This window comes from Apiospora phragmitis, assembly GCF_038363925.1.
Source record: "Apiospora phragmitis strain CBS 135458 chromosome Unknown utg000010l:1.0-9815664.0:1.0-9183399.0, whole genome shotgun sequence".
Lineage (NCBI taxonomy): Eukaryota > Fungi > Ascomycota > Sordariomycetes > Amphisphaeriales > Apiosporaceae > Apiospora > Apiospora phragmitis.
Window position 1 is genome coordinate 5,628,847 of NW_027117409.1, and position 13,102 is coordinate 5,641,948.

Below are 13,102 nucleotides of genomic sequence, written 5' to 3' on the forward strand. Positions count from 1 at the left end.
AGAGAAGTATGTAGGAAGGGGGGGGGAAGTACAATAGGTAGGATGAAGGATGCCTAATTGGCATTGGTCGACGCTTCCATATTGTTGGATTTATTTTGCTTTTCTTTTCGTGAACGGAGAGACAGCTTTAGCGAGAGGTGAGTCGATAGTTATGCAGGTAGCCTGGCGCACAGCATTCCGCTTTTCATGCATTCGGCAATACGATGTCACTGCACCACGGGAGCTCGTCGAAAACTCTCTCCTTCTCCATGGTATTGTCGAGTAACCTATAGGCCAATGCATATTGACCGGCCTACTTTCTAAGGCCGGCAGGTGTATAGGTAAGTAGGCAGGTAGTTAGTTACCCTATATAGGTTAATGTACTGCGCTCACTGTCTGTACCCAATGAACTACCAGGCATGCAGGCGCATGTGCAGGTGCAGGCAGGTGGCGGTGCAGATATCGTTCATTGATCGGTTCATTGAGATGAACAAAGGAAAGAGGTGAAAATCGAGAAGCTCCACTCCAAAAGAAACCAATTAAGATGAAGACGAAAGAGCCAAGTGCAGAAGACGATCTTCTGCCGTCCCTCGTACGCGTGTCCGAAAGGTTATTTGAAACAGTTCTTCCCCGAAAAGTTGATGGATGGCGATCGAAGGATAGAAGGTGGAGGGAAAGGGAAACCCCCCGCTCCTTTTGCCCGTCCACCGGCCGTTTAGTGCAAGGTAGGTATGTACATACCTACTTACTTACCTAGGGATTGTGTAACTGGACAATGCTTAAGGCATGTAGGAGAGGCTGGAGATATAGATATGTTGTGAAGAGTATAGGTATTAATGTATACCGCAACGAATGCCATCTAATTCGACAATTTGGTATAGGCAAGGGGCAACTCGCCGGTACAAAACTTAACGAGTGGGTACAATGCAGGGCTCTCTCCAAATGCCGCAGCCAGCCAGCCACTTTTCTTGCGGATGCAGAAATCCGCCTTTAAAACGCAGACTATACCGCAGCGACTAGTATCTTTCCTTTTTGCCCTTCTTCTTTTTTTCTTTCTTTCATAGTTACATGGTTTCTCTAGTACCGCCGTTTACAGATACACGGGATACCGATGAAGCATGGGATCGATGCAATCATTCATGTTCATCTGGGTAGTACACAATCCACAGTAGACGACACCAAGGGCCGGCCCGCGTCGCACCCGTGCTACCTGGTCGCTGGTAATATGGGTTACTGGATGTGTCTGACGTCAAATTTAATTCGGTCCGCCACAGCATACATATCTTCAACAAAGTTGCCTCCCGCCCTGCGTCTGCGTCTGCCTCTCCCTCCTACCTGGTATGTAGGTCGTGTCAACTCAGTATTATCTGATCCTTGCGTGCGCCATGGGCACCGGATGTTGTATCGCATGCGCACCCAGTGACTATCTATGCCACTTCTAGCTCCTCTGTGTGCAGTGGCTGCAGTATTACAACACACGTATGTAGCATATCATTGCCAGGTGTATCTTGCGCACAACGGCTATCTCGCTTCCGATTGAATGTTGAGATTGGTAAAATGTAGCTATAAAACCCACAAATCATGTCGGTTCGCCCAGGAGGCTTTCCGGATGCGGATACCATTGATTTGATTTTCTTCCCACCCCTACCCAGTTTTCTCTACCCAGGTTGCTTCCACCACCCCCCTCTCGGGTGTCTTCGTCCTGGTGCGGCGGCACAAAAGCTAGGAAAAGCTAGGAAAAGCTAGCATCTTACAGCCTACATAATGCACCCAGCATCTTGCGGCATCCATCCCGGCGCATGTCAAGTTCTTGTTGGTTCGGGTCTCTCCCTGAGTTACATTTGCGAGCCCCGTCGCCTCCACCCCAACCAGCCAGTATTTCTTCTAGACCCAGTCTCTTTGGCCCAGAATCAGGATATCAAATCAGTCTTCGAGGCGCCCAGTTTTCTTCGTAAAGCTGGCTGATGAAGTAAAAATCATCCTCGTAAGCATCACGTTGACGGACCTCGTCCCAGTGCTTTCCTGTTCTGGGCATCAGCGTTTATTCGTAATGGATGGGGAACTCAGTTACGTAGGACCTGATTGAGTCAGGACTTACCTTGGTCCTTGACGATATTCCTTGTCACGTTGACAAACTTGATCTTCATAGCATCGAGTTGAGCCAGCGTTCTCAGGTCCTGGTCTTTGCACTCGGCAGAAAAAGGATACATTCCTGGCTATCGTTAGTGCCAACCAATTACATGGGACGTGCAGACCAAGATTACCTTTGTTGCAGTAGTGGAAGTACGCCAAAAGTATATTGGCCCCTGTTCGTCGTTGAAGTCAAGAGTCAGCTCTGATCCCGTCGTTCTACCGTACAGCAATCCCGTGCCAAGGTAATTGTTCTCGCACCTGTTAAATACTCCTTGACGGTGTTCTCTCGAGCGAAGCGAGCCTGCGTGGGTTCATGTCAGCTAGTCATCCATTTTTGCACCCGTAGCAACTTCTCCCACGGTTCGCTCCCGAGGGACACATATGCCCAACGTACCTTGATACCGTGCTTTCGAGCATAGGCAGCGTCATGCTGGCAGAGAAGAGAGACGTTGTGCAGAAAGATGAAGGTGACAAGATATGCCGTAAACCACGTTATGTGGTTGTTGGCCTGGAGGATACCCTGAAGCTCGTCTAGCATCTCCCTCCGCAGCTTGTTCTGGATCTGATGGATGAGGATGAGCTCGATCTGAGCGCCCATGACGGGAGGCAATGGAATCTGTCCTCGCAAAGGACTGGTCTCGTCCATGATGTCGGGGGCCATCCCCAGCGTCTCTTGCCCGACAATATATGTGGACTTGGTTGTCATTCGAATGGCCATCCACAGGCGGAGGGCCTTCCGAAGCAGCGTTTTCTGTTTCTCATCGGTCTCATCTGCCATGGCAGCCTTCAATGCTGCAGCGTATGTCCCCCAGATGAGTTTGTGCTTGCTGGAGACGACGTTGCGACAGAAGTCCTTGACACCACGTGTCAAGTGGTCTTCGTATGCACTTCTGGCCTCTTCGAGGTTAACAATGGCAAAGGCAGGAATCCTCACACTCCGTCTGACTCCGTTGTATACCCATGTCCTTTCCAGTGAATCTCCCTCTTGCGGGACAAATTGACGCACACGAAGCACTACGGGCTGATGAGTATATCCCTCAGTCACGCCGACGTTTCTGGTTTCAAACGAAGCCCAGTTGGAGATGTCGTCAGCCACGCCTTCTTGCCAACGCCTTGTCCATTCGTGCCCTTTGATCTGGCCAGGTTTGAATAGCCGCACGTCGGTAATCTTGTAGCGCAGACATGGTAAGCGCGAGACCTTGCCATGCGAGACTTTGGCGCATGTTAGACATGTGCCTTGCTTGTCAACGGGGTTTGTTTCACACTGCATCTTCCATTAGCAAGCTGGATCATGGTAGTTAAGACATGGCAAAAAAATCTAGCGAGACACGGGGGCTGCTTACACGGATGCGCTGCATCCTGCAGCGAATGCAAGACCCGATACGTCGCGTCTCAGCTGTCTGCTCCCGAACTTCATTGTTTTTAAACGGTCCCCTCTTGGACACCGGGGCTTTCTGGTAAGATGTCGCAATACCAAGGCTATGCGGGTCGGGACGTGAGAATGTCTTCTCGTCAACTGGAGACGATAATCCGACACTGGAAGGATACTGGGATGCATCACTTTCATGGCGCTTGAAACTTGAAATGGGTGGGTACTGAGCGTTCTCTCTGTCTGGCGCAGCGCTCTCTTCCTGACTAAGACGTCGCACCACTGGAGCTGGGATCGGGAATTCCTCCAGCGACGATATTACTGGGTATACCATTCCCTCTCTACGAGTGCTAGGTTGAACAATGGTCGGCTGTGTTGGCTGAAGTATGGGATAGCTAGACATCAGGTGTGCAGGATTTGCCTCGTCATACGGGAACACATTAGGTTGGCTTGGAGGTAGAGTCCAAGCTTGGGATGAAGAGGATGGCGACTTCTCGCTCAACAATGGTGGGCTTCTCTCATTATCGTCGAACTGGGACCTGGAAGGAATTCCAGAGTAGCCTTCACATTGCTTAGTCTCTGGGACAAGTCACGCACAGAGCAGGGAAGGGCATACCTTCGGGCTCACACGTTGAGCACGGAGGACAGACTGAAATGCCGGCAAAGTAATGAGCCAGCCGCGAGCCGCTAACGCCAAGCGAGAACCCATCATGGCGGGCCGAGCCCGGTGGATTCACGGGAGGCCGGTGGTGGGATGTCTCAGATGGCGAGGACGGGGTCTCATGTGCAGGCATTGGTTGTAAGTCGGAGCTGAGCCGTAACCTCTTCTGTTCTGGATATGTTGGTGACGAGGACGTGGTGAACCGGGGAGGATTCCTATTAAGATCCAAGAGCAGGGTAACTGGGCACTGGAGAATAAGAGCGGCTTGGCCTAGTATTTGTAAATCCTGCTGGGAGAGGCTTGCCTGAGGCGACTGAGCGGTAGATGCAGAAGTAAATGCATGAGGGCCCTGGGACACTAGCACCGCAGGGGCGCCCTCATGGCCGCTGTACCGGCGCTTTCTAGGATTATAACTATTCTATATGCAAATCAATCCACTGTACGTAGAACACCGGATATGCAATAAGCCGCCTCTCCGCCAAGGGCTGGCCGGGCAAGGGACCGGAGGGGGCAGGTAAGGGAAAAGGAACCTTACCATTGTATCTGAGAATTAATAAAGGGTGTGTTGGACAAGAAGGGAGGCAAGACGTAGGGGCCATGCACTGGGTCGATCCCTCATCGATGTGTGTACCGTACCGGTAGCGTACCGAACGACAATACATGGGAACCGCAGCGAGGGACCAGCACCGACACCCAAATCAACACCAAGTCACAACAGCAATATACCTATACCCAGGTAGCTCTGGTGTGTGTGCGCCTCACCCGCCTCGACGAGAGTGGGGTGGAGTCAGCAACCGAAGAAGAAGGGGAAAAAAGAAAAGAAAAGGCACAATGGGATGGATTGACCGGAGTGTGGATTTCAAACCCCTTGTGGTCTCACCACTGCCATTGCTTGACGAGGAAGAAGGAAAAGAAAAAGGTCCCTGGGCGGGCGATTCCGGGGTTAGCGCGGAAAGCAGAAGCGAGTATGGTCAATGGGAGGCGCGTATGTAGTGTTTTCTCTCGCTCTCTCTCTCTCTCTCTCTCTCTCCGTTGTCTTTAGTGCTGGGTGTCGAGTACTCCGTAGACAGGACTGGTATCGTATGGCGGAGTATGTAAAGTGACTGGAGGAGTATGTAGCAATTGAAAGGGGCTGAACCACCGACCCGGTGGAGGGCCAAAGCAAGAAATGCGGGAAAGGCAAGCTAGCAGCAGCAGATCCAAGAGAGCCGTTGTCCAATGTATGTGTGTATCCCCTCTGACGGCAGCGCAAAGTGATGCGATCGGGAAGCAAATGGCACGACGGGGTCCTCGAGGAGGGTGGGAGACAAGCAGAGCTCGAGCGAGAGACAAGAACTCGGTGAGGAGGTGTTCCTGGAAGAGGGCTGCTCACCGGTGAGAGGGATAATAAGAGAATAATAAGAGAATAGTGCTTGCCTGGGTCAGCTTTGTGCAACAGGGGGAGGAGAGGGATAAAGCGCGAGAGTGGGAATAGGAAAAAGGGAGAGTGAGAAGCATGACATTGCATTGTTGGAACACGGGCCAGTTATCTGCCCATCATCCAGAATCCAAGGCTTCTTTCTGCCTACAGACTAGACTACATCAGGTACCTCCCCCAGCATCCAGACATGCCCAACGGTCCTATAATACGACAGTGGTATTGTCTGTCCCCAAACATCGTCGGTCCCCCATCCATCCATTCCATCGCATCACGAATTCAATCAATTGCCAGCGTAGACAGGGGGAGGTCTGGGGTAAGCGAGCAGTCAAGTAAGGCAATAACATGAAAGCGAGGCCAGAAAAAGAGAGTCCACAGGCTGCAGCTAGCCAAATCCGTTATACTACATACAGTCCCCATTGCTTTTTGCCCGTTTCGCGCTGCGTGCTGGCCTGGCATACGGCTGATCGCTTATCGCACAAACTTGTCATTTGACCTCGTGCGCGAACAAGAAAGAAAGAATAGGACAGCAGGGAGCATGTCCCGCATTCGTTGACATATTGCGGGCGAAAAGCAAGCAAAGGCAGCATGGCGGCATGGCCTCCAAGCCCCCCTCGAGCCCCCCGCCGTACCCCCAAGAAACCCTCATTTCCCATTCATCCATAGAGACGTCGACGCTTCCAGGGTCTCCATGACAAGCGGGGCGGAAACCACCCTTAGCATCGGTCGCCGCCAGCAGCTGGCCACGTGTTATATTGTTTGCCCATGGGGGGAAGGGGGAAGCCGGTCAAGGTCATCATGAATGACGGGCTGCATCAGTCATGGTTACTATCGTCCACCTTGACGTTTCATTCGCACCCTCCAGCGGCTTGGCACGATCCAGGCGACGTGATAAGGCCCGTGTGGCCGGTCAAACACTGCGCCGTGGATTGTGCTCCAGGAAGGAAACCCACATGGGCGATCCTGCCGAATCACCTTACATAGTGCCCATCCCGAGCCTTATTGACGGATCCGAGGAAATACAAATGTACGACGAGACGATGCCGCCCACATTCAATTCCTCCATAAGAATCACATCGGGAGGTGGCCACTTTAGTAGAGATGCTCTTCATGGATGCGCCATGGCTCCTGAGCGTGCGCTTTCTCTGCAATCGCATCTGTCTTTAGAAAGTGGTTCAGACCGATTTGGATACCATTTCGGTGCCGATGTGGGTGTGGCTTACCAGAAAGCATTGGGCAAACCTGGCTTGGGCTCGCCCGATGGGGCCGGGTTTTGTGGTCAGACGGAGCTGACAGCCGAATGCACGTGAGAAGTCCAGTCAGAAGATCGAGATTATCCATCGCCCATTGAGATGTGCTGAAGGGTTGTGATCCGTATGGCCTGTGATTCGCTGGCTCTCCCTAGCTCCCCCGGAGGATGGCCCAACCACTCACGTTTGTGTTGGCCATATTGCTGCTCCGCTACGATGTTCTGTTGCCCGTCATTGGCTCCTGACGGCTGTGACGGGAGTATTTTTCTGTCGTGAATGGCGAGCGCTGCAACATAAGCATCGTGAACATGCTCGCTGAGAGGACACGAGTTGGTATGGGAATTCCACCCGTGTTTGATGTCAGCTTTGCAGGCAAACTCAAATGGGATAAGAGGCTGGATGTGACATGCCACCGCCACCGTAGCGGTGCAAGCATCGGGGCTCGGTGAGACTCGATTTATGCGGTGAGCATGCACCATCCTGATCCCAAGTCTGGGTGCTCAGATATCTTGAATCGTCGTACAATTAGACTCGGCAAGGCTCGAGACCACCGACTTGCTAGGTAAGTCCCAGACATGTGCAAGGCTAGAAACGGCTTGGAACATTCCGGACGACCGCCCCTCCCTGCCTCCTCCCCCTTCCTGAACCCACATACCTATTGCCCGAGAATGATGATGGGGGCCCCACAATCCCGGTGCCAGTGTCAAGATGCCGATAGGGGACAGTACCCTGGGCAGTATGTTCTGCTGCTCCCCAGTTGGGTTTTGGGGACAGATAGTCGGTCCCAGGGCGACTCTGGCAGTTCTTTAGACAGCAACATGGGGCACTCTTTAACATGTACATAGCATCTCTGACAAGTGGATATCACCGACAGACCGGTGCAATATCCCCATTCAAAGAACGCCCGCTGACCCTTGGACCGAGCAAGGCTGTCAAGTGTCAAGCCGACAATTAGTGCTTAGAGCAGCAGCCTCTGAGGTCCACCTTCAAGCTGGTGGTCAGAAGTGCCAGGATCAAATGACAGAATCATGACGATGAACTTACGCATACCCGACTTGACCGGTTCTGTCAAGTCCCGCCGGGAGATGTAGGACAACATAGCATGCCCAGCATCATGAGAATAGGTCTTGGAGGCCGGCTACCTACAGCATCGAGTCCAGTCCCTTTTCTAAAAATAAGGGAACATCGCTCTCACCCTGCGTCAAGCCTATACGACAGGAGATGGCCAAGCTTACAATGCAAGGGAAAACCGGTGTGGGTGCAACTCGATTGGTCACAGGCCACAACTCTCCATGCGGCCGAACAAGCGAGAAGAACCTCGAAAGCTGTTTGCCTTGCAGAAACAACTTCAGCATTCTGGGTGGCTGCATCATCGCAGCAAAAGCATCTGATACAGGCGTTCGCGAACTATCTCAGACAGGTGTTCATTGGGAGCTGACTGAGGCTACGGTGGGGAGCAGCAGCCTCAGATATGGCATGTTGGGGGGCTCTTGCCTCCGTCCAGCCTATTGTTTCCACGAATCCTCAAAGTCATCGGAGATTTCACTCCCCAGACACCCAATTGTAAGTTCTCCCCGAAGTCGGGACTCGGTAAATGAAATTCCTTGAACTCACAACCTTGTACGACATCCTTCCACCTCGAGGGCTTTATCCGCCCACTACCCTGGTCCAATAAGCCCATGGTGTTGACACCGAAGTTGGGCGAATATCCGAAGAAAGCAAATCTGATACGCTGTGAAGCCTGGGTTTCCTTCGCTCCCCCACCTACTGTCATGATGTGCATTGGTTAGATCCGCTCTATATCCTTATACACGCATATCTACATATGTATAACCTACTCGGCTTGCTCACTTTGACCCCCCACACTGGATCTATGTACCCTACATCAAATACGACCTGACACTTATGCCACTACGTACTCAATACTTGATGGATCAATGGGCCGTACGTCGATAATTGCTGCCAGTTGCTCCCAGGCCCCTTGGCCCGGCTACAGTACGATCCTCCTCTCCTGCCTGCCTGCGGGCTTAGGGAGACAGTGCTGCGCATTCCCGTGGTTGCAGCAGTCTACTCCACTCACATGCCACCTTGAGTGCATACGGTATCGAGGCACACCAACTAACGCATGTACAGCTGGGCATTGAACAGCTCGACAAACAACAACCAAGGTACGTGCGGCAATCAGCAATTGAGTAAGCCGTGCAAGCTTTCGGGCAGGGATTCACCACAGTATGGAGTGTCCAACGATGACGTGGGAATTACATGGCAGCTCATTGTAGCACCTTTTCGAACGTCCTAGGGTAGTTGCAAGTGTTATATATCGAAGGATTCGCCTGGAGAGCTGTACCGCACAGTTCCTCCCCTCCTACGTACTTACCAAAATGGCGATTTCATAAGAAGGCGAAAAGAGACAAGGGAAATGGAATTGCTCATCCCTTCTCCGCAGACTCCGCAGCGTCGTAATGCAATGCCACATCGTCTGGGGCTCTAGATGATATGCCACGACACTTCGACGGGTCCTTGATAGGAGGAATAGGGGGTGCGAGCTTATGTGGCAACGGCTCGATCCTGCAACCCTGACGACGGGAATGCCACGGCCTTTCCCTCGCCGAGTCAGTCGGTTCGAATCCAGTTCGAAAGAAGTCACCCGCTGCCCGAGCCATCATCAGGAGGATACTCGGGTTACCGAGTCGAGGCAGAAGCAAACACCTTGTTCCCGATGATGGTCGACCGATATAGCCAGAGTACGAAACAAACGTCCCAAGCCGAACTTCGTCAAGCCCCATATGATGTCCGCAGAGAGCCGGAGGCATGCATTGGGCAAGGAGGCGTTGAAGGGGTAGATGTAGTCATCATCCAAGATGGCTCCAAGGACCGTCGCTCCACGATACTACACTACTCGCTTGCTTCTTCGTTCGACCGCAACTGCCTATATGCACATCAGACATTGAGGATACGATATGCTAGCAAGCAAACAGGCATATCCAACCTTGGTAAGGCTCTGGCCGACTCGAGACTTGCCGCTTACGTACTTGGCCTACCTGGTATATAGGTGCGTACGTAGGCGGGCGGGCGTGCATGCGTGCGTGCGTGCGTGCGTGCGTGCGTGCGTGCGTGCGTGCGTGCGTGTATGCCTGTGTATTTGTGCATGAAGGTGTAGTTTACATACCATGTGCTGATGGACTGGTCATGACTTATTGCGTTGATCAATCAGGACACGAAGAGAGCTTGCCTCCTGATACTTTCTGATATCTACCTTGGACGGAAAGGGCGGATCCAGCTGGAGAAAATAACGCTGGACCCCTAGGAATATGTGTGTTGTCGCTAAAAGGCTGCAGCAATTTGGTACTGCTGTAAGGTTTTGTCCACAAGATCTAGGGCGTTCCTTTTCTTTTTCTTTTCTTTTTTTTCTTTCGCTAAACCCAATCAGCCAATCAACCGGTCAATCGTCGAATGCTTTTGTAGCAAACACAGTGGCTTGCATTTACCGGTGAGAGAAGTTCCCCACCAATGCGCGTGGGCTTCGAAACGAATACTCTACGCGTCGACTTCCGATTTGCCTCGCAAGCCCAAGTTGCCTGCTCATGTGCCTCTGCGCCCATGTCGTCCTTCCCTTGTTCTTCCCAATGCAATGCCCTTTTGCAACAAAAAAAAAAAGAAAGTCCTCTTTTCTGTTAACGACCGAATAAAAAGTGGAGAACCACCGGTGAACAATCTGCAATGTGGGAGGGAACAACATCATCACATCAGCAAAGCAAAGCAAGGTAAAGCAAAAATACTTATTAGGTATAGCAGGCACAGTCAGTCGGGTCGAGCGATCCTGCCTTGGGTAGTGGATGACAACATTAAAGGAAGCTACCTAATGGTTGACAGGCACATACCTTGTGTAGTACTTACATTTGATGATACTCCAGTCAATCGATGCTCGCTTCAACAATGTTGCATCTGGTACACCTCGAGCTTACTGCTGCCAGCCGCCTGCCAAATTGGAACTGATTGGCATCTCGATTTCACATCTCACACCGGACGGACCTACTGCGGGCTGGCTTCCAGCAGCCACCGGCCAAACCTGAGGAGAGAGCCACCCAGCGCAAAGTGGGCGGGCTGGCTGCTTGCTTCCTTTTGCGTCGCAAAAGAATAATCCCGCCTGCAGTTCGTTCGGCTTGCAGCATACCGAGGTCAAAGCTCTTGATCACCTTGGTCCAAAGTACAGACCGCCTGACCACCATTATCTGTCTACTTTATCTTGGCCCAACCTGCCTCTCCTGTGTGCGTGACACGAGGCCATCAGGACAGTGCATGGGATATTGGCACATCGACATGGATTTGACCCCCAAGGCCATCCAGGAGGTTGTACATCCTACCGCGGCCTTCCCACCGGAGCAGGAGGAAGGGGCTCTCGACGGCGGTCATGATCTCGCGCAGAATACCTGGGCCAGGTCTCTACTGAACCCGTGCAATCGAATAGACAGTCTGGATTATCCAAAAGACGTATTCTGGCGACTCGACGGATGCGCTGGGCTGGGGACCCAGTATTATGCCATTCCGTTATTCATTTCTCCTGTTCCTCCCATTCGGATGGACGTTTTCATCCCCGAGAACCAGCCACCTCTGCTCCGTCATCAGCTTGATCTCAACCTTGCTTTCCATACGAAAGACTCGGAGAGACTTTCGAGGCTTGCAATCACCCGGCACATCATCCGGACGCTGCAACTCTGGGTTGCCACCGAATTCGAGGACGTCGAAGCCTTTGCTGATTTCTATAGAAGAGCGCCGTTTGGCACCCGCTTGGTCTTCGAAAACTTGTCGCTCGACATTCACCAGATCCGGGTCAGGGTCGGTCCCAACCACTATTTGGAGCGTCAACTGCTGAGCGCGCCACAGCTGGCGGATATCTGGGGGCATGAGTTCAGGTTTCCCAAGGAAGTCGACTTCTTCGATGTGGACGTGGTCAAAGTTCTCCATGATAGTGTTTGCCTCGCTCGTATCGAAGGACAGCTATACATTTTCAAGGCTCTCACAAGCGGTGCCAAGTATCTTTATCACGAACTGAAAATATTGAGTACAATACCGCCGCACGCCAATGTGATCCCACGGCCGGTTCATATCGTTAGGAAGACTTGCCACTTTGGGGCTAAGAAAGCGATTGCTGGTTTCACTACAGTCTACCAGCCCAAGGGCAGTCTCCGGGATATCCTACCACAGCTCCGCATCCATAATCAACTCCATGCCGCCAAACAGTTCAAGTGGTGCATGCAACTAGCCACAGCCCTTGACCATCTACGGAGCACGACGCGTATATACTATCCAGACCTGCGACTTGACAACGTTGTGCTTTCGGAAAATGATGATATCATCATGGTGGATTTTGAGCAGCGAGGGGTGTGGTGTGAGTTTGCCGCCCCAGAAGTCAACTCAGTCGAATATGTCCGTCTCGTGGCCATCGAAGAGCGCATCTCGGATGATGTGCGGGACAAGCACCAGGATATCCTAAGCGAATTGGTGCCCAACTACCCGTGTCTCGAGGACGACCAATACACGAACCCCGAGGATGGGTACAACCTCTCTTGGGTCTGTCTCAGTCCCATCGAACAGGAAGCTGCTGAGGTTTACATGCTGGGGAGAGTGCTCTGGTGCATCTTTGAAGGGGTGAGCGGTCCGCAGAAGGCCGCGATATGGCAGTCTTACCGCTTGGAGTCTGACCTGGAGTTCCCCGAATACCAGCGGACACCTCTGGAGCTGCGAGACCTGATCGACCGGTGCACCCGGGGCGGCGGGAAACCCTCAGCCGCATCGTGCAGCGACAGGGAAGCATACTGGTGCTCCGAAACCGGCCTGCGGAGGAACAGACTGCTGATAGAGTCCAGGCCGCCGCCCGCGCCTTCTGGGAGACCGAGCTGCAGGCTGCAGAGGACTTTATCGCTTTGAGGTCGACACAGAAGGCGGCCGGCGTGTGGAAGGACAACTACTACGACCGTCCCACCATCCGAGAGGTCTTGGCCGAACTGGGCCGGCTTCGAGAGAGGTTGTGCCGCTAAGAACAACGCTTCGAATCGGGACGATGATGAGGATGATTAATCGTCCATTGTAAAATAGGTCTACTTTATCTGATTACACCCTATAATCTCAAACCTCTTCTTGCTACCATAGCTTTCCTATTTAGATTGGTTGATATCATTGACCAGCCGCGACATTCCTGTGCCGTGGGATGTGTACGGACAGACAAGTAGCGAGCGACAGCAAACGTCATCGATGCTCTCAACGATCTCTTCCCGACTCTTGTGCCGCCAATC

The 13,102-nt window shown here is 52.4% G+C and overlaps 3 protein-coding genes across 3 annotated transcripts; 2 read left to right on the plus strand and 1 right to left on the minus strand.

Annotated features, from left to right (window-relative positions):
• Positions 1-1,897: 1,897 nt before the first annotated feature.
• PG994_011464 (uncharacterized protein) lies at positions 1,898-4,680 on the minus strand (the record flags this gene model as incomplete). The annotated part of the gene is made up of 8 exons (XM_066862873.1): positions 1,898-2,001; positions 2,078-2,191; positions 2,244-2,285; positions 2,338-2,413; positions 2,507-3,376; positions 3,456-4,020; positions 4,079-4,560; positions 4,678-4,680. 8 exons carry the CDS (start codon positions 4,678-4,680, stop codon positions 1,898-1,900), a joined length of 2,256 nt encoding a protein of 751 aa, XP_066711983.1.
• Positions 4,681-6,380: 1,700 nt separating this feature from the next.
• On the plus strand, positions 6,381-6,869 carry PG994_011465 (uncharacterized protein; the record flags this gene model as incomplete). The annotated part of the gene is made up of 1 exon (XM_066862874.1): positions 6,381-6,869. One exon carries the CDS (start codon positions 6,381-6,383, stop codon positions 6,867-6,869), a length of 489 nt encoding a protein of 162 aa, XP_066711984.1.
• A 4,260-nt stretch (positions 6,870-11,129) lies between these two features.
• Positions 11,130-12,847, plus strand: PG994_011466 (uncharacterized protein; the record flags this gene model as incomplete). Its single annotated transcript, XM_066862875.1, has 2 exons — positions 11,130-12,568; positions 12,598-12,847. The coding sequence occupies 2 exons, from the start codon at positions 11,130-11,132 to the stop codon at positions 12,845-12,847; spliced, it is 1,689 nt and encodes a 562-aa protein (XP_066711985.1).
• Positions 12,848-13,102: the final 255 nt, after the last annotated feature.